General features: G+C 42.4%; 1 protein-coding gene and 1 pseudogene across 1 annotated transcript; one reads left to right on the top strand and one right to left on the bottom strand.

Moving 5' to 3' along the window:
- Positions 1 to 7,296: 7,296 nt before the first annotated feature.
- Positions 7,297 to 8,094, bottom strand: LOC148039088 (triosephosphate isomerase, cytosolic pseudogene; annotated as a pseudogene).
- A 4,220-nt stretch (positions 8,095 to 12,314) lies between these two features.
- Positions 12,315 to 15,707, top strand: LOC148039089 (putative L-type lectin-domain containing receptor kinase S.7). Its single transcript, XM_087674973.1, has 2 exons — positions 12,315 to 14,209; positions 14,923 to 15,707. The coding sequence occupies exons 1-2, from the start codon at positions 12,690 to 12,692 to the stop codon at positions 15,605 to 15,607; spliced, it is 2,205 nt and encodes a 734-aa protein (XP_087531099.1). The 5' UTR covers positions 12,315 to 12,689; the 3' UTR covers positions 15,608 to 15,707.
- The last annotated feature ends 9,069 nt before the right edge of the window (positions 15,708 to 24,776 follow it).

The raw sequence follows: 24,776 nt of genomic DNA on the forward strand, positions 1-24,776 counted from the left end.
GCCACTGCACACTGCAGGTGGCGGGCGCCCGTCACGTCACTTTATTCTTTATTCTTTTAGTGACAGTTTGAATAAAGGAAGGCCCGGTCACACATTGTGACTGTTGGAGTTCCCATTTCTTGTCTCTCTCTTTCTTGCTCTTGCTCTCCCGCCATAGCTCGCGTGCAAGCTTCGATCCTTCTCACCTTTCAACTGGTATCAGAGCTTGGCATTCTCTTGCTCGAGCTCGACTCAGTGCTTCCCGACCTTCGCATCGACTCGCTTCACTCATTGGGTCTCCATCCCGGCAGCCATATCCGATCTCCCCGAGCTCCCGTCACTCCCCGGCTTCCCGAGCACCTTCCCAGCCTATTGAGGCACCTTCAAGGCATTGATACTGAGGTATTTGATCATTCTTTTAGGGTTTTATTTCAGTCTACAGGTTGCAAATAGCAAGGGCAGCCATGGCTTCAAACCCTTGAAGCTTATTCCCCTCATATTGTGCCTTACACCTATCAAGGCTCAAAGAGGCTTGTCATAGGCCTTTGATAGGCCCTTCTTGAGCCCCCCATTACCCCCTTTTCAGCCCATGTGGAGCAGCAGCAAGTTCAGCACCAATAGGGCAGATTGCATCATTTTTTTCCAGGCTGTGAGCACTCATCTACTTCAGCTCCACACTTGGCCATTGCTTCTTGCTCTCTACCTTGATCAAGAGGGCTATAGACTTCATTTTTGATGTCATTCAAGCTTTGGGCATTGGTCTTGATCATTCGGGGCTGATCTCTTCAGATTTGGGACTATCATAAACTGTCATAACAGGCTGAAAACAGGGCAGCACCATTGGCATTAGCATTTGTTGCTTATACTCCATTCCGGTTGTGCTATTTGATGCCCGTATGTGGTCTACATGATGCCTAGTGCCTTGGGAATGTATGCACATGATTATGCCATGATTTTGGCCTGAAATATTGGTTGATTTGGGACTATTATTTACTGTTATACAGTGCTAGAAATAGGGCAGCCACACTTGGCATTGGCATTTGATGCTTATACTCTACTCCAGTTACCTTATTTGATGCCCGTATGCGGTCTACTTCCTACCCGGATGTATTGGGGATGTATGCATTTGGTTTGACCATGATTTTGGCTTGAATTCGGGGCTGAAATCTACTATTTAGAACAATAAATACATGCTGGAATAACAGTGGGCTGAAGGTACTTTACATGCTTTGGCACTTACCTACCGATACCGGATGTATGCTTTGAGGCTTTGGCATGATGTCTCTGACATTTGGGGACGGCTTGGAGCATATGTATGAGATTATGGGATGCTTTTGAGCTTCGCATTAGCTCCGTCTTCACTGACATTTGGACCGACTTGGCATGCTCATGGACCGCCTATGCCTCATGTCTCTGCTTGACAGTTAGGCTTTTGCATTACTTGCTTTGGTTCGTGACATATGCTATTTGGTTCGTGTATGCCATACCGACATTTGGAGCTTGGATTTGGATGTATTTGAGCTTTCCCGGCTTATTGATCACTGATCTTGGTTGCTATTTGGATGTCATTGAGTTGACCGAGAGCTTATTTGGGCTTATGTATTGCTTCATGGTTAATACAACCGGTGCTTCATGTATGTCATACTCTCTTGGATGCGCTTGATGCATTGACAGGGTCACTTATCACTGGTGCTTTCTCTTGGGTTGTTTGAGCTTCTAAGCTCGCTTTGTACGCCTTTTGTGCTAGTGGGAGCATTTTACATGCTTGCTTGACCTTTGACAGTTGCATGCTATTGGAGCACTTACATGTATTTGGAGCAGTTTATGTCTTGAGCAGCTACATACGCATTGAGACTTTAGGATCATACTCCGATCTTTATGGATATGCATTGATGTACTCTTGGTTCACAGGATGCTTATGAGCTGCGTCTCATATTTGGATCTTTCTCTTTGAGCAGACACCTATTTGTGTCAGGTTTTGGCAGTTACAGGAACACTTTGCCTAGAGTGTCTGGGGGTGTGCCTTTCACTGGCAGATGTTATTTTGACATGCTTCGGTGTTGAGCTCATGTTCTTTTCACTGTCATTGGCCTTGTTTATGTCCGTTTCATGCCGGCTTTGGACCTAGCATTGTTTGCTTGACATTGGATCCTATTTTGGGACAGTTTGCTCTCTAGACTGCATACCTGCAATTTATTACAGCAAGCAGTTATTGGTGGACTAAGGTGTACTTTTCATGCTAAAATATCCTGATTTGGTGTACCGCACCTAGTACTAATTGGGCAGCCACTTTTGGCACACTTTGCTCGCCCTTTGGACCCCGTTTTGGTCATTTTTGGGCAGTTTCTGCAATAAAACAGCAAGCAATTTTGGACTGTTTGGGCATTTCCAGCCTGCATAATGGCATCATCTTCGCATGATAGTGCCATCTTTAACATTACAAAGTTAGATGGTACCAGCTACTCTTACTGGAAGAGTCAAATATGGCAGGTTTTGGTGCAGAAATCTCAGATTAAGCCACTTCGGTTGAGTGGGTAGCAGCCTGAAACTATGGACAATGGCGACTGGCTTGAACTTGATGAGCTATGCAAGTCCACGATTGTATTGTCTCTCACTGAATAGGTACATTACAATGTATTTGAGGAAGCACAGAGTGCATGGGATCTATGGAATAAGATCAAGAATCTTTATGATAAGAAAAGTCCGGCGAGTTAGATGTACTGGTTGAAGCAGCTTATGGATCTGCGCATGAAGGATAATGCGACTATGTCTGCTCACTTGAGCCAGTTCCATGCTATACTGAAGAACCTGATTTCGCAGGATATCACCTTTGGAGAGGAAGTAACTCCTCTTTTCTTGCTTGGGACTCTGAATGAGTCATGGGATGTATTCCGCACTGCTCTTTGTGCCTCTAGTGCTACTCTAAAATTGGCACATGTTGAGAGTGCTCTTCTTCACGAAGAGGTGAATCGCAAAAACTTGGATGCCTCTCGTGGTAGTCATGCTTTGACAGTTAGAGGCAGGAATGACAGGTATGACCGTGGTAATGGCCGAGGCCGTGACTCGCAGAAGGGTCGGTCTAAATCTCGTGGCAAGTCGCGTAGTAAGTCGCGTGGGCGCAATGCAAATGTTACTTGTCATCATTGTGGGAAAAAGGGCCATATTAGACCACAGTGTCATGAGTTGCGCAATGAGAAGCGCAAGGATAAGGGGAAAGATAAAGTGCAGGAGAAGTACTCTGATCGCAGCATAGTACCTGCGAAGTCCAGTGTCAAGATTGAGGAAATTAATGTCACGCAAACTGAGGAGTTCGATGGTGGTGATGAGTTTATACTTGCAGCTAGTTCTTCTAATGCTTCACACTTGACTGAGACATCTAGTATGTATGCACAATGCTGGTTATTGGATTCAGGTGCGTCCTTCCATGTGACGCCTTACCGTGAGTGGTTTCACTCTTATCGTACTATATCTGGATCAGTCAGACTTGGAGATGACAGGTCTCTTGATATTGTGGGTTGTGGAGATATTCAGTTGCAGTTTTCCATTGGCAGTTCCTTTTTGCTCAGGGATGTACGTCATGTACCTGCGCTTATGTGCAGTCTTATGTCTGCAGGACAGTTGGATGATGCAGGGTTTCATGTCTGTTTTGGGGATTCTGCCTAGAAGATTACCAAAGGCAGACTTGTGCTTGCTAGAGGCGCCAAGGCTGGCAGCCTCTATCCTCTTGTTGTATCTGGGTCTTCTGTAGACCATGTTTTGGCAGTGGGTGGGCTCTATCCCACATGTATCACTTTGGCATGCCCGTTTGGGGCATATGTCTTTGAAGGGAATGAAAATGTTATCTAGTTTGCAGTATCTTCCGCCTTTGGATTATGCATGTTTTGACTCGTGTGATCATTGTCTTTATGGTAAGCAGAATAGGTCTATGCATAAGAAATCGGGTAGGCCACGCATGAGTGAGCCTTGGCATTGGTGCATTTCGATGTTTGTGGGCCTATGCCTTGCATGTCTATGGGTGGCGCGAAGTACTTTGTTACCTTCATTGATGATTTTTCTAGGAAAGTGTGGGCTTATCCCATAAAGCAAAAGTCCGATGTCTTGGCAGTCTTTCAGCATTGGCTTGCTCTTGTTGAGAACCAGACTGGGTATAGGCTGAAATGCCTTAGGACTGACAATGGGGGAGAATATGTCTCACGTGTTTTTGAGCAGTTTTGTGATGACAGGGGTATTAAGCGTCAGTTGACCGCCCCTTACACCGCCGCCCAGAATGGTTTGACTGAGCGCATGAACAGGACTATTCAGGAGCATGTCCGCTCTATGCTTAGCCATGCAGGCCTACCACAGAGATTTTGGGCTGAGGCAGTTAGTACGGCAGTGATATATCATAAACCGATCGCCTTCCAGTGGATTGGATTTCTAGGTTGCAGAGGAAGTTTGGGCTGGTAAGCCACCCTCTTATGCACATCTCCGTGTCTTTGGATGTGAGGCATTCTGCCATGTGCCCAAGGACAAGAGGAGTAAATTGGATCCAAAGAGCATTAAATGCATATTCCTTGGCTATGGTGAGTCAGGAGAGATGGGCTATCGCCTATGGGATCCGCAGGCGCGGAAAATAGTACGCAGCCATGATGTCGTCTTCCATGAAGACAAGATGCACAGGCAGCCTAAGAAGGTGGTTGAGATCCGCAGAGTGATCTTTCAGGAGGAGCCTAGAGCTCCAACACAGCCAGTAGTACAGCCTGCAGCAGTTCCTCCACAGGGCTAGGGTGTTGGACAGGCAGTTAGACAGGCAGCAGAGCCTGCGGTGAGACGGTCTGCTAGAGACAGACATCCACCTGACAGATTTCAGTCCTCTATGCATTATGTTTTGGTTACAAATGCAGGAGAGCCTTTCACTTATGATGAGGCTATGTACAGGGGTGACAGTCACTCCTGGGAGAGGGCTATGCAGTCTAAGATAGACTCCTTGCATAAGAATGAGACTTGGGATTTGGTTGCCTTGCCTAAGGGCAAGAAGGCTTTGCCATGCAAGTGGGTGTACAAGTTGAAAAGTACCCCTGGACACCCCAAGCCCGCATACAAGGCTAGATTGGTAGCAAAGGGTTTTAAGCAGGAACATGGTGTGGACTTTGATGAGGTCTTCTCTCCTGTGGTTAAGATGACCACCCTGCGCTTAGTCTTGGCTTTGGTTGCACAGCTTGACTTAGATCTATATCAGATGGATGTCAAGACGGATTTTCTACATGGGGACTTGCATGATGAGATCTATATGGATCAGCCTAAGGGCTTTGCAGAACCTGGCAGGGAGCACCTAGTGTGCAAGTTGAAGAAGAGCTTGTATGGCTTGAAGCAGGCACCTAGGGAATGGTATCATAAGTTTGATGCCTTTATGCAGTCACAGGGCTACAACAGGAGTGCTATGGATCCTTGACTTTACACGAAGAAAGCCCGTGATGGCAGTTTGCTTATCTTGGTACTCTATGTTGATGATATGCTGATAGCAGGGAAAGCTCATGATGAGCTAGATGCTCTTAAATCTCAGCTGAAGAAGAGATTTGAGATGAAGGATTTGGGACAGGCCTCACATATACTTGGGATGCGCATTAAGCGCGATAGGCATCAGGGGATTTTGTATCTCTCACAGCGGGAGTACATTCATAAAGTCCTTGAGCGCTTCCGCATGCAGGACGTAAAGCCTATTGGCTGTCCATTACCTTCTTATGTGAAGGTATCACAGGCCGATTGTCCGCAGACAGATGAGCAGAGGGCCGAGATGGCCAAGATCCCTTATGCTTCAGCCGTGGGCAGTTTGATGTATGCCATGATAGCCACTCGTCTAGATATTGCGCATGCAGTTGGTGTTGTGGCACGCTATATGGCTACACATGGCAGCAGACATTGGAATGCCATGAAGGGTATCATGAGGTACCTGAAGGGCACAGCGGATATGTGTATTTTCTATGGCAACCAGGATACAGGGGTCATGGGGTACACTGACTCCGATTATGCAGGACATGCAGATAGTAGGAAGTCCACTTCTGGCTATGTATTCACCTATGCTGGAGGGGCTGTCTCTTGGATGTCCAGGGTTCAAAAGTGTACGGCTTTGTCTACCACTGAGGCCGAGTATGTTGCAGCCACTGAGGCTTGCAAGGAGGCCATATGGTTAGGCTGTCTAGTTGCTGACCTTGGGATTGATGCTACACCTACACTGCATTCAGATTCTATGAGTGCCATTCAGTTGACTAAGAATCCGGTCTTCCATGCGAAGATGAAACACATTGAGGTGAGGTATCACTTCATACGTGGTGTCATGGAGGACAGGTTTGTTGACCTTTTCAAGATCTCCACTGACGAGAATCCTACAGATCTGCTCACGAAGAGCCTCACTACTGAGCGCTTTGCCTTCCTCAGGAGGCTGATGGGCGTTGGATGAGATGTCGCCTTTCCTCATCCCTTGTACCTATGTACATTTGTACTGTCTTTTCTTTTTCTTTTCTCTCTCACTAGGGCAGATTCGCCTTTAAGTGGGAGGTTGTTGGGGGTAAAGGCATCTCCGCCGTGCCGCCCCGTGTATTACTACACTGACAGTACCCGCCACTGCACATTGCAAGTGGCGGGCGCCCGTCACGTCACTTTATTCTTTATTCTTTTAGTGATAGTTTGAATAAAGGAAGGCCCGATCACACATTGTGACTGTTGGAGTTCCCATTTCTTGTCTCTCTCTTTCTTGCTCTTGCTCTCCCGCCATAGCTCGCGTGCAAGCTTCGATCCTTCTCACCTTTCAACTTGTTGGCTTTTGCCCCCCCTACATGATAACATGGCCCAGAAGACTAGCTCATAGGCAGCCTAGTCAAGTTAAAGATTGAGACTTTACATCTTTGGCAAGGGTTTTTACACCCACTATGGGAAATTATTTGTTGTAAATAGCAGAAAGTATCTTCTTTGTACTTCTTTGGCACTCTTCAAACTTCTTCTTTGTCTTCATGCTCTTTTTCTTGTGCTCTAGTCTTCTCAATGAATTTGAGATGGATACAAATAGGTACATTCCCTTGGCTTGTTAAACGTTTCTTAGCATACATGAGTTGAACTAGTACATAGATCATAGGATTTAGGATTTAATAGGCATTTTAGTGCTTTGGGGATACAAGGTGGACACTTTTTTTTTTGTTTTTGAACAAAATGGGTAGATATCTATTATTGAACAAAACTTAGTCCCTATGGTAGGTAGATACATAATTTTGAGTGCTTAAAGCTTCAATTTATAGCAGCATACAGGAGTCAACCTTAAATCTAGTACCATTTTGATTACCCTGCTTTAGCATTGAATAAATGTCCCGCATGAGGTTCCCTTCACACCTTCATAAGGGCAGACCACACAATGTTGATAAATTCAGGCTTCAAAGAGGCACCACCTGTCAAAAATCCATCAACATCAGGATTCTCAACAAGCTCCTTACAATTTTCCCCATTCATAGAACCTCCATAGATTATTCTTACAGATGTAGCAACTTCAGGGCTAACATGTGCTGCAAGCCACTTTCAAATATCTGCATGGACCTCTTGGGCTTGTACTAGAGTGGCAACTTTGCCGGTGCCAATAGCCCACACAGGTCCATAAGCAAGGGCAACATTACTCCAATCATGAACCTTTGCTACAATGGCTTTAGTTTGTTATGAAACGATAGCCATAGTTTCCCCGGATTCTTGTTGTTCTAAAGTTTCACCAATGCATGCAATAACTTTCAGCCACTGCTGACTTAATGCACAGGCAACTTTCTCGGCCACAAATTTGTTGGACTCTTTCAAGAGTGACCTCCTTTCTAAGTGACCAAGTATGACCCAAGGGATGCCCAGGCTCACTAACATCTTAGAACTTTCTTCTCTTGTATAAGCACCACCTTTTTTAACCCAAAATTTTTGAGCAGCAACAACAAAATCATGGCACAAAGATCTTTTCACTTGAGGCAAAAAAATGAAGGGAGGGTTGATCACAACCTCCACTTTATCTTGTGAAGGAACTTGTGCTTCATTAAGAACATCAATGATCTTCTTTACCTCATCCACAGTTCCATTGCATTTCCAATTGCCTTAGATGAAGAACTTGTGGCTCATGATGGCGAGCAAGTAGCCTTCTCTAACGGATTTCTCTTTGTCTTGCATGCAAAGCTAGGGTTTCATGAGACGGGAAGACATCCTATGCTGTTGTGGTTGCGTCCTCAAAGGCACTGATTCTTGTAACTGAAGAACAACGCAGACAACCTCACATATATGCCCTCCCTACCTTGGCTAGGGTCTTCACAAAGGTCGCTTTTCTGACAGAAATTGAGTTGCTGCTGCATCCCAAAGGCACCGGTTTTTTCTCTCTGTAAAAGAGAAAAGAGGACCTGCCCTGCCAATGTAGGCCCTCCCCCTCGTCTTGTTTCAGTGTTGCTTACCTTGGAGTTTCTCTGTAACACGTAGATAGCACTGTCCACTTTTCTTTTCCTTGCAACACTTACCCCACACAACAGATCTTCTCGGGTAGCTTTTAGATTGCATCCATGAAGTGCTGTAGATTGCATCTAGGAAGTAGATGATTTGATGGCTTGAGTAGAGATGAGAGTGAGAGAGGTAATTTTGGGAAGTATGCCCACTAGCTACCTAGCTCAACCATGGATCTGATACCATGTTGAGAAACATGGATCTAGAGCTAGATCGGCTACAGTGGACGCAAACACACAATACATTGCCAGAATGCGTAATTATAACTCAAGTGAATTAGGTTCCAAGATATATTAGCTTGGACTCATAAACACAGTCTTGAATGACTCAAATTGAGGGTACCATTCTATTAAAATGAGTGTCAAGTACATGTCTTTATAGCTTTTTTGGATAGTACCACTTTTCCTCTCTGTGTTTATGGGATTTAGGATCTCTCTTTCTAGAGCATACATATTTGTCTATCTCTTATAAAAAGCCTCTTATGGCAATGCATTGCAGGTCCATGCTGGGGATGATTTGAGACCTGCAAAAGAGCTTACAAGCTGGTGGATGGGGCGGTTAATTCCTTATTTGGAGAACCCTTATCTGGAGCAGAGATACTATCAGGGGAAACTCATCTGGTGGAGCAAAGGATACAAAGTGATTGAGTAAGAAGACGGAACCTTTGTGTGGGAGATTAAAGTCTTCTGCCATCACTGCTTACGACTGTTGACGAGTATCCCCGTTGAGTTTAATGAAGAAGGTGGGATGGAGCCATCAGTTCATCCTCTCAACATGCTAAACTTTGATTACCATAATTATGAATAGAGGAGTTCGTGATGGCCGGCTGTGTAAACCCATTGTGGATGTACACATTATATTTTGACGGAGTGTCCAAGGGGCCCTAATAAAAAAGGGAGTGTGGGAGTAGTAATCTGAGATCCCTGACGTAGAGTTACGATGAAGTTAGCTGCTTATCTCGAGGTAGGATTCACTAACAATATGGTAGATTATAAAGCCTTGATTATGAGACTGCATATTGCCAAACAAGGTGGTACTCGTCGGTTGTTAGTAAAAGGGGATTCCCAGTTGATCCTGAATCAACTAGATGGGACATACACAGTGCGGAATCCCATTCTTTGTATGTATCATCGAACTGCTATGACCCTACTTGAGGAGTTTGAGAGAGTGTCTCTTCAGCTGATTCCACGTTACTGGAATCAGTTTGCAGATTCATTGGCAAATCTTGCTTATGAGGAAGACTTCTTCTTCAATTGTGGTCCTAGTTTGGATATTGTTATCAATGATGAAACAGGACCCGGTTGCTTGTGGGGAATGTTATCAGAACATGCTATATATGGCAGACGATGGTTGATATGGGTGATGCAAAGAGTAGCCAAGCCCAATCTATCGTTATTATCTTGGACCCATAGGTTGATTAGACAACATATTATGCGTACGTCTCTTGCTATATATGCAGGAGGGATGGGTCATAACCTTATGCATTTAGTTTAGGGCTATGAGCCCTGCGTTTTCCTCCTTGGGAAGGAGCCTCTTATTGCATATCTGGATTCTTTTAGGGAGGGATGTGTAGGTGCTATTCTGTTTGATTTCGTTAGGCCAAGAGGGCTAGTTTTGTGAGATGTTATTGCTTTATTTCGTTAGGCCACGAGGGCCGATCAAGTTTTGTAGTGAAGTGCTTTATTTCATTAGGCCAAGAGGGCCAGTTGTCTGTTTAGTGCAGGTACGGTTAATGGTTTCTTATTTTAGTTTTGTGCTAGACAAGTTCGGAAGAAGAACTTGGAAGGAGCCTTTTGTTGCATGGATGCTTCTCGTGGCCCTCTCCAGGTGATATCATTCCTTTATGAGTACCGTGGTTTTTATGCTATTCATATCTGTGTACCTGTAGGGGATTTTCCGTTTCTTATTGGAGACCGACGTCCAAGGCATGAAGTCCCGAGGTTTAGGTTCAGTATGTTTGAGGGAGGTTTGAGTGGTCGTTGCCTCCTGTAAAGACATTGTCAAGCATTGAAAGACCTGTTTTAGACGGAAGTCCTAGCGTGACCCTATTCTGCTAGCCTGCTAGGCGGTTGTTCTAGGAGTTCTTGTTAGTTGTGAGGCAGTTAGAGAAGCCTGCCGAAGGAAAAAATAATGATGATAGAAGGAAAAAACCTTGAATATCTTAAAGACAAAAAAAAATATACAAAGGTGTGTAAAAAGGGGTTCTAACCCCTATCAAAGAAAAAAAAAGAAATAAAAATTTATACGCAGTTGATCATTGCCTTCCGAAGGCCTGGTAGGTTTCTGGGGACGAGTCAGACCCGGGGCCGATGCCTTGTCTTCCTAGGGGTGGCATCTTGCTGGAAAAGAAGAAATTAAGGAAGGTTGGAGCGAAAATAAAAGTGAGCGTCAGAAAAGGATTAAGTGTCGCCTTGCGAGGGCTTGGTAGGTTCTTGGGTACCGAGACATGACCTGAGGCCGATGCCCTGTTCTCCTTGGGTCACTACGCTCAGGTCCCTCCTTTTTACATGCCCGAGTATGGAAAATAAAAACCCTAAAAGAAGAAATGCGCTGAAAGAAAATACTTCTTGATCAGGCTATAGGAGTCCTCACCTAGTAGGAGCTCCTGGTTGTGTTGCCCTTAGTTAGGTAGGTAGTTCAGACTACCACTTAGGGCAACCTCTTTGATAGTTCTTTTTTGTTTGGCCGTGTTGGAGCAGTTGGTCAGTGACTAGCTTCGGACCTTTTATCAGATTATGCTAGGCCTACTCCTTGTGGATGTCATGCCTTGGTTTTGTTAGGAGGTAGGGTGAGCATTGTGCTATGTTTAGTATTTATCTATTTTGTATCAGCTTGATGCTTCCTTTGGTTGTTTTGTGTAGATCTACTGTGGGATCCGACGGGCTGAGTCGCTCTATCCCGTGGTTGCCAATGAGAGTGAAGTTTTGATGCCGAGAAGTGCTTAAAAATAGCTAAAAATTACGAATATCAAGGGAAAAATATTCAACCTCGAAGGCGGCAGCTCCAGCTAGGACGATTTTAAGCGTCAAGTGCTTAAAAGGCGCCCGAGCGACACTTGTTGATTTTTATAAATTTTCAAACTGACGTGCGGGTTGTCAAGAGTTGCTAGCCAATGCGGGATATCAAGCTGGACGCGCAGAAATTTACAGCACTCGATTCGGACACCGGACGGGGAAATCGCCAACAAATGGTCAAGATATGAAAAGGTGGACATTTGAGAGGCTAAATTGGGTGTGCCCTTTGGGAGTTAGACCCCCTCACTAAAAAATTTATGCAACATTGATAAAAAAACGTGGAGAGAGAAGGAGAAGCATGGCGTGAAGAATGTGCCCGAAAATTGCGCCAATATCTTGATGAGGGGAGTATGCAGGCTGTGAAAAACCCATGTAACCGATGTTACCCCTGATCTTCTCCCTCTTGATGGATCTTATTGCCTGGGGGCTTTTTTCCCTTGACAAATATAGTCTTGAACTATTTTTTGTCAACATGAGTCTTTGGTTTGGGAGTTTCTAATTTTCGGTTTGAGAGCTTGTGAATGTTTGCTAGTAAGTCTGGCTTCACGTTCCTAACATCCCTGCATTATATATAAATATGGGGTAGATAGTATAGATATAGATTGCATAGACAACATATGTTTGTGGTGAAGACATTGATCAACTTGGTAGAAGCAGCATTAAACCTCCCAAAGCTAAAGGGATCCCCTCCATGGCTAGAGTGGAGATGGTTTAAACCTCTTGTAACAATGAAGTGGGCCTTTTTGTTTAGATAAATATTGAAGTGGCAATAAGTTGTTTCCGTATGTCTTTGCGACAGTAGAAGTCTCCCAAGTATCGACCCTTCGAAGGATCTATCTTCAAAGTCTGGACTCTCGAGTCTCGAGATCTCCGGAATGGGCATGCGAATCACACATACTCATGGCTACTGCCAACTGGGGATGAGCCCTTGAGCAAAACCGGTTCTAATTATTCCTTTTTGTTTTTTGAGTTAACACTCTCTTTACGGCAACGCGTTACGCTTCTTTCACAGAAAAGAATGCCAGTCAATGAAGGAAATTTTCTGGCGAGTCCGCAGCCCCCGGTTTTGGACGACTACACAACAGTTAACGGCAATGGGATTCTAGATTTTCCGAGAGGACATTAAAAGACCAGGGTTGCTCTGAGAAGATCCAGGGACGGTAGGCCTCGTCGGATCAAAATGGCAACAACGAAGTGATCTCTGAGATCGCAATGAAGGGGCCGGCGATATGCAGACAGCTAGTAACGATGGGGGTATTCATGCTGGGGATTAACGTGATGATGATGATCCGCAGCAGAGCTCTTCAGTTCCAGCATGGCACATTCGACACGGCAGACGACATCGCAGACATCACGTTTGTGCGGCAGGGCAGCTGGTACACCGGCCAGAACGCGTCTCACAACGGCTCCGCCATCTGGCTCACGACGGCCAGACGGGACGACGCCAACGAGTCCGGCCGCATAGGCAGGATCGTCTACAAGGACCCCGTCCGCTTCGACGTGAATGCTTCCTTCAGCACCTCCTTCACCTTCCAGATCCTCACCACTGCACCTTACGGACTCTGCGGCAGCGGCATGGCCTTCTTCATCTCGACCTCCCTTCAGGCTCCCCAGAACAGTGGTAATCTAGGAGCCCTTGGCCTCGTAAATCCCAAGCTCTCGTCGCCGAGCAGCAGTGCTGACGATCGTTTCTTCGCTGTGGAGTTTGACACCCATGTGTCGCCCAATTACTACGACCCCAGCGCCAGCCATGTCGGGATCAATATCAATTCCATGATCTCCTCCAACCTCACAGACTCGTCCAGCCCAAGCTCTGATCTCTACCTCTACAGCAACTACAGCTTTGCCGCCTGGGTGGAATATGATGCCTCCGACAGCCTCATCCAGGTCTGGATGGCCAACATCAGCTCTGAATCCATCTCAAGGAAAGATTCGTACTCCATCCAGCGCCCCCTGCTGCCCTCTGTGCAGCTCACATATAATCTCTCTGCCCTCTTCCAAACTTCTCCCATGTATGTCGGCTTCTCTGCTACAGACGCCCCGTCCACACAAGGCGTGGAAGGGCATGCCATCTATTCTTGGAATTTTAGTAACGAAATGCCGGCCAGTCACTGCATCGGCGCGGGCCGTAATTGTGCTCCGTCCGCCAAGGCTTATAACAATAATAAGCTGCTTCTGTTTGTTCTAGCCCCGACGTCAGCTGCCGTCGCTCTGGCTGTCGCACTGACGATTATCATTGCAAAGATGAAGAAGCGCAGGCAGCGCTCAGATTTTCTTCCGATTGGCAGCCATGACAACAATACCAACATCGAAATGGCGTTGAGCGCGGTCCGACGCTACAGTTTCCAGGAGCTCAGGAAGGCCGCGCAAGGTTTTGATGAGAAGCAAAAAGTAGGAGAGGGCGGGTTCAGCGCTGTATACAGAGGGACGCTGGCAGACGGATCGACGGTGGCGGTGAAGAGGCTGAAGGAAGGAGTGAGGAAGGAAGCGGAGTTCCGCTCTGAGATAGGAATCATAAGCGGCATCCGCCACCGCAACCTGCTGCAGCTGCAAGGGTGGTGCTACGAGAGGGGGGAGGCGTTGTTGGTGTACAAGTTCATGAGCAAGGGCAGTCTGGAAGGGCATCTGTTCGACAGAAAGAAGTATAAGGAGGCTCTAACTGGGGAGACAAGGCTGCGGGTACTGGAAGGTGTGGCGGCAGCGCTGGAGTACCTGCACGGGGGGCTGGGAAGGTAGCTACAATTCCCACATTGTGAATGATCTTGCCAAGGAGCGACTGCATACCTAGCTAGGTGCGATTGGGGACAGGGCGATACCAGTTAGTGCTAGCCCCTTCCACCCAGCCATACCTAGCTGGGTGTGGGGTGCTTCGCTTCCAAAAGCTCATGACGTAAAATACTATAGGGAAAAACAAAGGAAAATGGCCACTCTTCTTAAACTATCAGAGAACTTCTCGAGATTAATGATGGGGGTTCAGGATAAGGCTGCCATAGTTCAATCGAACATCAAACTGATTCTTGCAAAATTTCATTATGACAACATCATGGGCTTCTACAAGAGAGGGACTGCATAGAACATGCCTAGCTAGATGCGGTTGGGGGCCAAGAGACTGCCAACCCCCATTACCCCCAAGTGCACCTAGCTAGGTAGGCAATACCTCCTGGGAAGCTCGCGATCTTGAGCAAAATATGGAAAGACCTACGCCCAAGTGCACCTAGCTAGGTATGCGATATCGTGGGAACCTCACGATTTTGAACACAATTGGGAAAAACCGAAGGAAAACAGTCCCTTCTCCCACATGGGAAACTGTCAGAAGAACTCATTGTAATTAATGACGGAGGGTCAGGACTCAGGACGAGGGAGCCATGGCCCATGGCCCATGGCTGTGTCATGATTCTACAATAGATCGAGCGTCAGGACTGACATTTTTGGCGCTCACGTGCAGGTGCGTGCTTCACAGAGACGTGAAGGCGGGCAACGTGCTGCTGACGGAGGAGTACGAGGCCATGCTGAGCGACTTCGGGCTGGCGCGCCTCATCAGCCACGGCGCGGGCGCGGTGACCATGACGGCTGCGGGCACACCGGGCCGGATCGCCCCGGAGGTGGTGTACACCGGCCGAGCCACGGAGAAAGCCGACGTGTACAGCTTCGGCATACTCGCCCTGGAGGTGGCGTGCGGGCGGCGGGCCGTCGAGGAATTGGAAGAAGAAAGCGATGGCGCGGGAAGACAGCGAGTGCGGGACCTGCTGGCCTGGGTGTGGCGGCTCCACCAGACCGAGAGGCTCATGGAAGCCCTCGACCCGGCCATCATGTGCGACAGTAAATATACGGAAGAAGACGAAGAAGCAGCAGCCACCATGAGTCGGGCTTGGATGTGCGTCCTGCACGTCGCCCTCCTCTGCTGCCACGCTTCGCCCGAGTCCCGCCCCACCATGCGCCGCGTCAGCCAGACCCTTCGCGATCGCGTGCTCTTGGCTCTGCCTGCCACTCGCCCCGCTCACCCTTACACAACACTCGCAGTGCCGAAATCTTATACATCCGGCCCCTCAGACGCTTCTTCCTCCCTTGTAACGTCCTCTCAATGTGACCGCTCGACCTCGTACTCTGATGAACTCCCATCTCCTCGTTAGCCAGGTACTGTGTGTTGTGATCCACACTAGACTTGTCATTGTCATTGTCATTGTTAGTGTTAATTTACTAGATTTGGAAAAAACCATTGAGCTTTGTTGAGAGGAGGTTTTCAAAAACAGTTTTTTCTCGGTTACACTATGACAACAAAACTTGCAAAGTCCTAGAAAGTAACCTCCAAACAGCCTCCAAATCTTCCAAGTCCTCAAATAATCGCAGGGGCCCATGTCATGTCTGAATCTTAGAAACGCAAAACTTAAGCACCTAAATACATACAAATGTCATAAGCATGCAAATAGAGAGACCACAAGTTTGCAAACAAGTGACTATTAGTCTTAACACTTCACACATACATAGAGACTCCATGCAATACAAATCACGTACCAATGTGAACTTGGCAACGTTCTATCAATGTGCGATAAAGTAGGAGCTTAGCCGAGCAAAGCAAAGGTGGTGAAGGAAAACGATGAAAGTGGTGCTCAAGTGCAACAAAAGAAAAACCAAAATTGGGGGTTTTGAGTTATGGTAGTGCTTTTGCAGCAAAGTGGAGGAAAGGAGAGGAAGAGAAAAAGAAAAAAGAGGACAGCATGTGCTACGAGACATTTCTTAAGAATATATGTAGTGCGAATTATGACTAAAGGACCTACTCTTTTAGCCCATATTACCATCTACTTGTTTGCACCAAAACCAAGTCACCTATATATGCATTGTCTGCCCTTGACCCATTTCATGTTGTTATCACATAATTCCAAGCATTTACAATTAGATCAAAAATGAAATTGCATCCATGTCCCACCATTCAACAACTAGTGGATATGGGGCAATGGCTACCAATAAAAGGATTTTTTAGTGACCACCTAGGAGGACCTTTTAGTGCTATATGTCTAGTATCTTTGAGTGTATCAAAAAGTTTGAAAGAGGCACTTACACATGTATATCACAAACAAATGAAAAACTCAATTTTTGTTTTGGGAAACTAATTTCATACATACTAATTGCATGTTTTTCACATTGATTTTGCTAATTTTGATTTTTCTCCCACCATGATGACTCAAAAAGACGGATAATCAAAATCATGAAATGAGATAAAGTCGAGAATCTAGGGAGATGGGGAATGAGATAATATTGGTGTCATCACCAATAAGGTCATCTAAGAAGTTTACCCCATTTAATATCGTAATTAGATATGTCTACCATGTCTTGCACTCCTACATTAGGCCACATAGCAATTGTTTATAGGCAATAGAATGCTTTACACGATTGAGGGCTGAAGAAAGATAATGGAAGGATGTGCATTAATAATCTAGACAACATGAAAATGGACTTGTTGCAATAAAGCTCAGCAATGTTGTTATGGTGGAGATTTGAAAATTTCAAGTGTAATGATCTATGCCATTTCAATAGAAGAGGAGGCAACAAGCAACTAATTGTAAGGTAAAAATCCACAAGGCTTATGTGGTTTTCTCCCTTCACGGTACGAAGCAAAGATATGCTTATTTTTTAACTTCTAGTAGTTTCTTCTTTTTCATGGGTAATGTCCCACTAGGGGATGAGTTTGCTCACTAGTTTCTGTAGAGATATCAAGCCTATGTAATGTTGTTTTAGTCTAGGTTTATTGGTAAGGGATTTCAAATATTCATCCTTGTTGGTTTCTAGCAAGAGAGACTATATTCTTGCATTAGTCACGGGCTTCAATTGGTACCTCTATATATGGAGTTCCACCAACTCCCCATTTATCTCTTAATAATCCTTTGCATCATGAATGTATTGTTACTAATCAAATCTTGTGGTAAACCTTACATCTTTAAACGTAGAAATATATAATCTCATTAAACATTAAAAATTTTACTTCAGCGAATTTACAAAGAATAAAGATAAAACACATACTAGGGCCCAACCTCCCTTATGAGGAAAGCATGATTTGTCATCCTCTATTATGGAATATTGAGTTACATAGCTATGCATATCCATATCTTATATCTAAATTCCCAGAAAACATGAATATCAATCAAAATACAAAGTATTATATGCATCAAAAGATTTTTAATAGTTTGGAGAGAGAAACAATACAAATTTTTTGCTATTCTCTAGTTTTGCACACGATCATATTGCTTCGATAAAGAGATCAATTGGTAAAGCTGGCTAAAATTTACATTAAAATTATCAATATTTAGCTAAAATAATCTTTAATATAAGTTGTATTTATTTATATGAGCTATAGCTTTACTTATTTTAGTATACCTAAATTTTAAATAAATTTAAATTTATTTTATTGGGAAACTTTATAAGGGTTTGAGCTAGAAATTTTGACCCTAGTTTGGGTCAATTCAAGGGCTTAATTTAGAGAAAAATATTTTATTGGGAAGCTTTACAAGGGTTGGAAAATTTGACCCAAGTTTGGGTCAATTCAAAGGCTTAATTTAGAGACAAATATTTAAGCATTCCAAATCATGTCATGAGGATATTTAGAGGGTTATAGATAAGAAAAATTCATATAAATAATTACCTAATAATATATTGCTAATCTTGAAGGTAGGGTTATCAAAATAGATCCCAAAGCTAGTTAATATATAAATTTTTGCTTCTTGTTGTGAAATATGGGGTTAGGGTCACTTTTAGATTAAAATATTTCACTAAATGCTAAATGTTTGTAAAATCTATGTTTAATCTAATTTCATATAAAAACTTCACTTTTGCACCATCTTGAATTCTCATATGTAAGAAGTTATAGTACCTTGAGAATAGCTCTAAAGAGGATTCTTGACTAAAGTATAGGTAGTGACATGATAACTTTGCAATTTTATATCATGAGCCTTGCTGTAGAAAAGGTAGCTTAGATAAGTGACCCCTTAATGTGATTAATAGGATTATAATTATTATTAAAGCTTGTGATTATGTTAAGCTTATAAGCTTTACTATTTTTTCAAAATGTCTTAAAGATGGTGATATTTCAAAGAGGGTGCCATTGAGGATAGCATTATGAGGGTAGAGTGAAGGATGCTAAAGAAGACAAATTAGCCCATGAAATTGTAGTTATAGTTCTTGAGGGTTTTTACCATGATCTTTATGAAGGTGAAGACGATTAGCAATGATTTAAAGTGTAGACTCCATTTGTTCTAGAGTGATCCTCTTCATGTTTGAAGCTAGATGACGGAAGCTTAGAGCATAGCTAAGCTTTGATTTTGTTGCTATGAAACTGATCACATCAAACCTTACATCTTAAAACATAGAAATATATAATCTCATAAATGATAAAAGAAATGATTTAAGTTAGCAAATGCAAAAGGAATAAAGATAAAAGACACAATATGGGCCAACCTTCACCAAAACGAAGACACGCTTTTTCATCTTACGACTATATTATTTTAGTTATAGGTTCGGAAAGCCACGAACCTCCAGAGGGCTTCCCAAACCTAACCCCTTTTCCAAACCTCCCTCTTTCTCCTTTCCCCTCTTTCTCTTCCCCCTTTTTTTTTCATTAAAGCCTTCCCTCCCCCCTCCCTCACCTCCCTTTTTTAAATTAAAAGCCCTTCCTCTCTCTCTCACTTATAATCTCTCTCTTTTTTCCCCTCCCTTTTTTAATTAAATTTCTCCTCTCTCTCTCTCTCTCTCTCTCTCTCTCTCTCTTAGATTAACATTTTAAATGTAAATTTTTTGTTTAATTAAAATAAAAAGAGAAAGAGAAAGACAAACAGAGAGAGAAATATATCTTACTACTATATTATTTTAGTTATAGGTTCGGAAAGCCCTAAACTTCCAGAGGGCTTCCCGAACCTAACCCCTTTTCCAAACCTCCCTCTTTTTCCTTTCCCCTCTTTCTCTTCCCCCTCTTTTTTTTCATTAAAGCCTTCCCTCCCCCTCTCTCACCTCCCTTTTTTAAATTAAAACCCCTTCCTCTCTCTCTCTCTCTCTTATAATCTCTCTCTTTCTTTTTCCTCCCTTTTTTAATTAAATCTCTCCCTCTCTCTCTCTCTCTCTCTCTCTCTCCTAGATTAAACTTTTAAATGTAAACTTTTTGTTTAATTAAAATAAAAAGAAAAAGAGAGAGACAGAGAGAGAGAAATATACAAAGAGCAAAAAAGAAAGAAGAGGAGGGAGAGAGAAGGGGAACAGAGAAAAAGAGAATTATAGAGAGGAAATATAAAATTTAAAAAAGAGATAGATAGAGAAAAAGAACATAGAAAAAGAGAGAAAAGAGGGGGAAGAGAGACACAGAGAGAGAGAGAGAGAGAATTTGAACACAGTGAGAGAATTATAGAGAGAGGAAAGATAAAATTTAAAAGAAAGAAAGATAATTATAGAGAGATGAAATATACAATTTAAGAGAGAGAGGAAAAGAAAAAAATAAAAGAGAGGAGAGAGGGGGGAAAGAGATAGAGAGAAGAAAATGAGAGAAAGAAAATAAGAAGAAGAAGAGAAAGAATTTGAACACAGAGAGAATTATAGAGAGAAATTTTAAAAGAAAGAGAAAATTAAAAAAATTAAAGAGAGAAAAAAAAGGTAAAAAGAGGGGAGAGAAGGAAAAGAGAGAAAGAAAGAGAGAGAAGAAAAATAAGAAGAAAAAAGAGGAAGAGCGATGGGAAAAAATAGAAAAGAGAAAAGTCTTTTTAAAATTTAAATATTTTTTGAGAAAGAGAGGAAGGGAGAAAGAAGAAGGAGAGAGAGGGGTAGAGAGAGAGAGAGAATATGTAATTTAAAAGAGAGAGAAGGAGAGAAGAAAAAGATAAAATTTAAAAGAGAGAGGGAGAAGAAAAAACGAAAATAAAGAGAGAGGGGAGAAGAATAAAAGGGGGCGGAGAGAGAGAGAGAGAGAGAGAGAATATAAACATAAAGAGAGAATTATAAATAGGGAAAAGATAAAATTTACATACTTTAAGAGAGACTGAGGGGGAAGGGAAGAAAGTGAAAGAAGAAAAAGAAGAAGAAGAAGAAAAAGAAGAGAGAGAGAGAAAGAGAGAGAACATATAGAGAGAATTATAGAGAGAGAAAATATAAAATAGAGGAGAAAGAGAGAAGGAAAAGAGAGGAGAGAGAGAGAGAGAGAAGAAAAGCGCAAAGAGAAAAAAAGAAGAGAGAGAAAGAGATAAAAGAAAAATTTAAAAAGAGAATGAAGAGAGAGAGAGAGAGAATAAGAAGAAAAAAAAGAAAAAAAAGAGGAGAGGGAGAGAGAAAAGAGAGAGAGAGAGAGAGATAGAACCATGAGAGGAGAAAAAATAAACTAAAATATCTTGCTACTATATTATTTTAGCTTTAGGTTTGGAAAGCCCCAAACCTCTAGAGGGCTTCCCGAATCTACCCCCTTTTCCAAACCTCCCTCCCTTTCCCCTTTTCTCTTTCTCACGTGTAATATCTTATTTTCTCTTCCTCCTCCCTTTTTTTAGTAAAGCCTCCCTTCCCTCCACCTCCCTTTTTAAAATTAAAACCCCCTTCCCTCTCTCCCACTTATAATCTCTCTCTTTCTTTTCCCCAAGCTCCCCTTTTTAATTAAATTTATCCCCCCTTTCCCCCCCCTCTCTCTCTCTCTCTCTCTCTCTCAGATTAAACTTTTAAATGTAAACTTATTGTTTAATTAAAATAAAGAGAGAGAGAGAGAGAGAGAAATATACAAAGTTTAATTTTATATATATATATATATATATATATATATATATATATATATATATATATATATATATAAAAAGAGTAAAAAAGAAAGAAGAGGAGGGAGGGAGAGAGGGGGGAACAGAGAGAAAGGGAATTATAGAGAGAGAAAATATAAAATTTAAGAGAGAGAGAGAGAGAAGAAAAAGAGAGGAAAGAGGAGGAAGAGAGACAGAGAGAAGAAAATGAGAGAGAGAGAGAGAGAGAATAAGAAGAAGAGAAAGAATTTGAACACAGTGAGAGAATTATAGAGAGAGAAAATATAAAATTTAAAATAAAGAAAGAGAATTATAGAGAGATAAAATATAAAATTTAAGAGAGAGAGAGAGAGGAAAAGAAAAAAGAAAAAGAGAGGAGAGAGGGGGGAGAGAGATAGAGAGAAGAAAATAAGATGAAGAAGAAAAAAATTTGAACATAGAGAGAGAATCATAGAGAGAGGAAATATAAAATTTAAAAGAAAGAGAAAATAAAAAAATTTAAAGAGAAAAAAAAATGGCTACTTTCTTTTTAATTAAAATGAGAGAGAGAGAGAGAGAGAGAGAGAGAGAGAGAGAGAGAGAAATATACAAAGAGAAAAAAAGAAAGAAGATGAGAGGGAGGAAGGGAGAGGGGGAACAGAGAGAAATAGAATTATAGAGAGAGGAAATATAAAATTTAAGAGAGAGGGAGAGAGAGGAAAATAAAAAAGGAAAAGAGAGGAGAGAGGGGGGAGAGAGACATAGAGAAGAAAATGAGAGAGAGAATTTGAACATAGAGAGAGAATTATAGAGAGAGAAAATTTAAAAGAAAGAGAAAAGAAAAAAATTTAAAGAGAGAAAAAAAAGAAAAAAGAGGAGAGAGAAGGAAAAGAGAGGAGATGGGGGAGAGAGAGAGAGAGAAGAAGAAGAAGAGAGGAAGAGAATGAGAAAGAGGAAGAGCGATGGGGAAAAAGAGAATAGAGAAAAGTCTTCTTAAAATTTAAATATTTTTTAAGACAGAGAGAAAGGGAGAAATAAGAAGGAGAGAGAGAGAGAGAGAGAGAGAGAGAGAGAGAGAGAGAGAGAGAGAGAGAATATATAATTTAAAAGAGAGAGAAGGAGACAAGAAAAAGATAAAATTTAAAAGAGAGAGAGAGAGAAGAAAAAACAGAAAATAAAGAGAAAGGGGAGAAGAAGAGCAGAGAGAGAGAGAGAGAGGAGAAGAAGAGAGAATATAAACATAAAGAGAGAATTATATATAGGGAAAAGATAAAATTTACATACTTTAAGAGAGATTGAGGGGGGGGGGGAGAAAGTGAAAGAAGAAAAAGAAGAAGAAGAAGAGAGAGAGAGAGAGAGAGAGAGAACATGTAGAGAGAATTATAGAGAGATAAAATATAAAATAGAGGAGAAAGAGAGAAGGAAAAGAGAGGAGAGAGAGAGAGAAAAGAAAAAATTAAAAAAGAGAATGGAGAGAGAGAGAGAGAGAGAGAGAGAGAGAGAGAGAGAGAGAGAAGAAGAAGAAGAAGAAGAAGAAGAAGAAAGGAAAAAGGAAAAAAGAGGAAAGGGAGAGAGAAGGAAAAGAGAGGGGAGAGAATAAAAATAGAGAGAGAAGAAAAGCGGGGAGAAAAAAAAGCAGAGAGAGAGAGAGGACCAGGACAGGAGAAAAAATAAACTAAAATAGAAGGCAAAGAGAGAGAGAGAATTAGACAGGGAATTTGGAGGGGGGAGAGAGAGAGAGAGAGAGAGAGAGAGAGAGAGGAAACAAAGGAAAGAGAAATATGAGAAATGGATTGTTAAGTGAAGTTGCCGTGCGATAGCACGGCTACTTCGATCGCCGCTTCGAGGTAGCAAAGCTGCCATGAAGTTCTATGTATCAAAGGATTTCCTGAAGCTTATTGCAATAGTTGGAGAGATTTTTGCATGTTAAATCATGAATTTTTGAAACTACATTCTAAATGTGGCAAAGCCTTCAAAAAGACTCCAAAAGCTTTGAATTTAAACCAAAATAAGTGAGAAACAACAAGTCTATCGTTTTATTCTATTCTCTAGTTTTGCATGTGATCTTGATACTTCAATAAAAAAAAGCCAAGAAAGATTTCTAAAACACACTTTATAAAGAAAATAACAAAGCATTTCGTTAAAAAAGTTTTTTTTGACCTTATAGAAAAGCTTATCTTAAATATAATACTCTAATGTTATTTAAGTAAAGAGATCTATCAAACAAAGTAACCATACTAATGATCAATGATTTAATGAACATCAATACTAAATAATATAAAACTTATAATTCACAATAAATTGATATTCTTAAGCAATATACGAGATTATACTTATATATTATAATATCATTTTTACACTTACTATTGTGACATTATGCTTACTTTAAGTCACCTAAAGATCATTTGTATTCTATACTTCTTCACATAAAAAATCTAAAAATGAATACTTGGATATATCTTGGTTGTTAAGTCTATAAGGTACAATCAAATAGTATCATAACTCATCCTAAGGATGAATTTTTTCACAGAGATTATTTAAGTAATTGACCTCTCAACATGTATAATATGGCTTTTGTTTCTAGGATTTTTGATTGGATGGGTGGTGAGATTGGTGCTTTGATGGAATCACTAGAAGAGGTACTTAATATTCATGCTTCTACTTGTGGTATTCTTCATGCTAAGAAGAAGGCTTGTATTAAAAGGGTGATGGGAGCTCACGCTCGACCGCCAAGACCCACAAACCGCTTATTCTTTCAAGCGTTTCAAGCCAAGTACTAATAATTACATCTCAAATAGCCGACACACTTTCCCTCTCTACGAGTGTAGTGAGCTTACTTCGATGCCTGATTGAGTACACTTCTCTCTCGTTGTGCACACTGGTAGCTCCATGATTCGTGATGCGAGCTCAAGCAACCTCAATCCCTCTCCTTCAAGCTCCATCCTCCATAGCTGTGTGAGACAAGAGAAGGAAAGAGAAGAGAAGAATAAGAGAGGAGATAGTGGGAGCTTCTCCACCTCCATCCCTCACCCTCACAGACTCACTTCCTCACTCATACTCACACTCCCTCACTCAAGCAAAAGCAAGAAGGCACGAAGAAGAAGAGCTTTTGCCACACACCAAAGAATGAGCTTCTTATTCACTTTTTGAGTTTATACACAAAAGCCTTATCCCTTTTGAGCGGTCATCCCCCTTTTTTACATGGGCACTCTTTCCTATTGTCCTCCTATCTTTCTAGCTTCCTTTCTACCACCTGTCTACCCTTACAATTTGCACAGGAGGGAGCTTGGCGCTCTTTTACAAGGATTTTGGCTATCCCTTGACATTCAAAGGCGATCCTTCTCTTTTTTAGCACTTTTTGGGCTTTGTTGGCTATGCCTTGGACTTCTTGTGGCCATGCATGCACTTTTGGGCTCTTGCAGGTCAGATTTCATTCTACTTTTTCACTTTTTTCACTTTAATCGTGCTGAGGTTAGCATTACCCTCCTCCTAGTTGAGTGCCAATCCCATGGCGCTGATGGGTAGTAGCTGGAAGGTGGGGTGGTGGGTGTAGCTAGGTGTGGCTTTTTGAGTT

This window comes from Lygodium microphyllum, chromosome 3 (genome assembly GCF_053477565.2).
Source record: "Lygodium microphyllum isolate KBCC chromosome 3, Lygodium_microphyllum_v1.1.10, whole genome shotgun sequence".
Classification (NCBI taxonomy): Eukaryota; Viridiplantae; Streptophyta; class Polypodiopsida; order Schizaeales; family Lygodiaceae; genus Lygodium; species Lygodium microphyllum.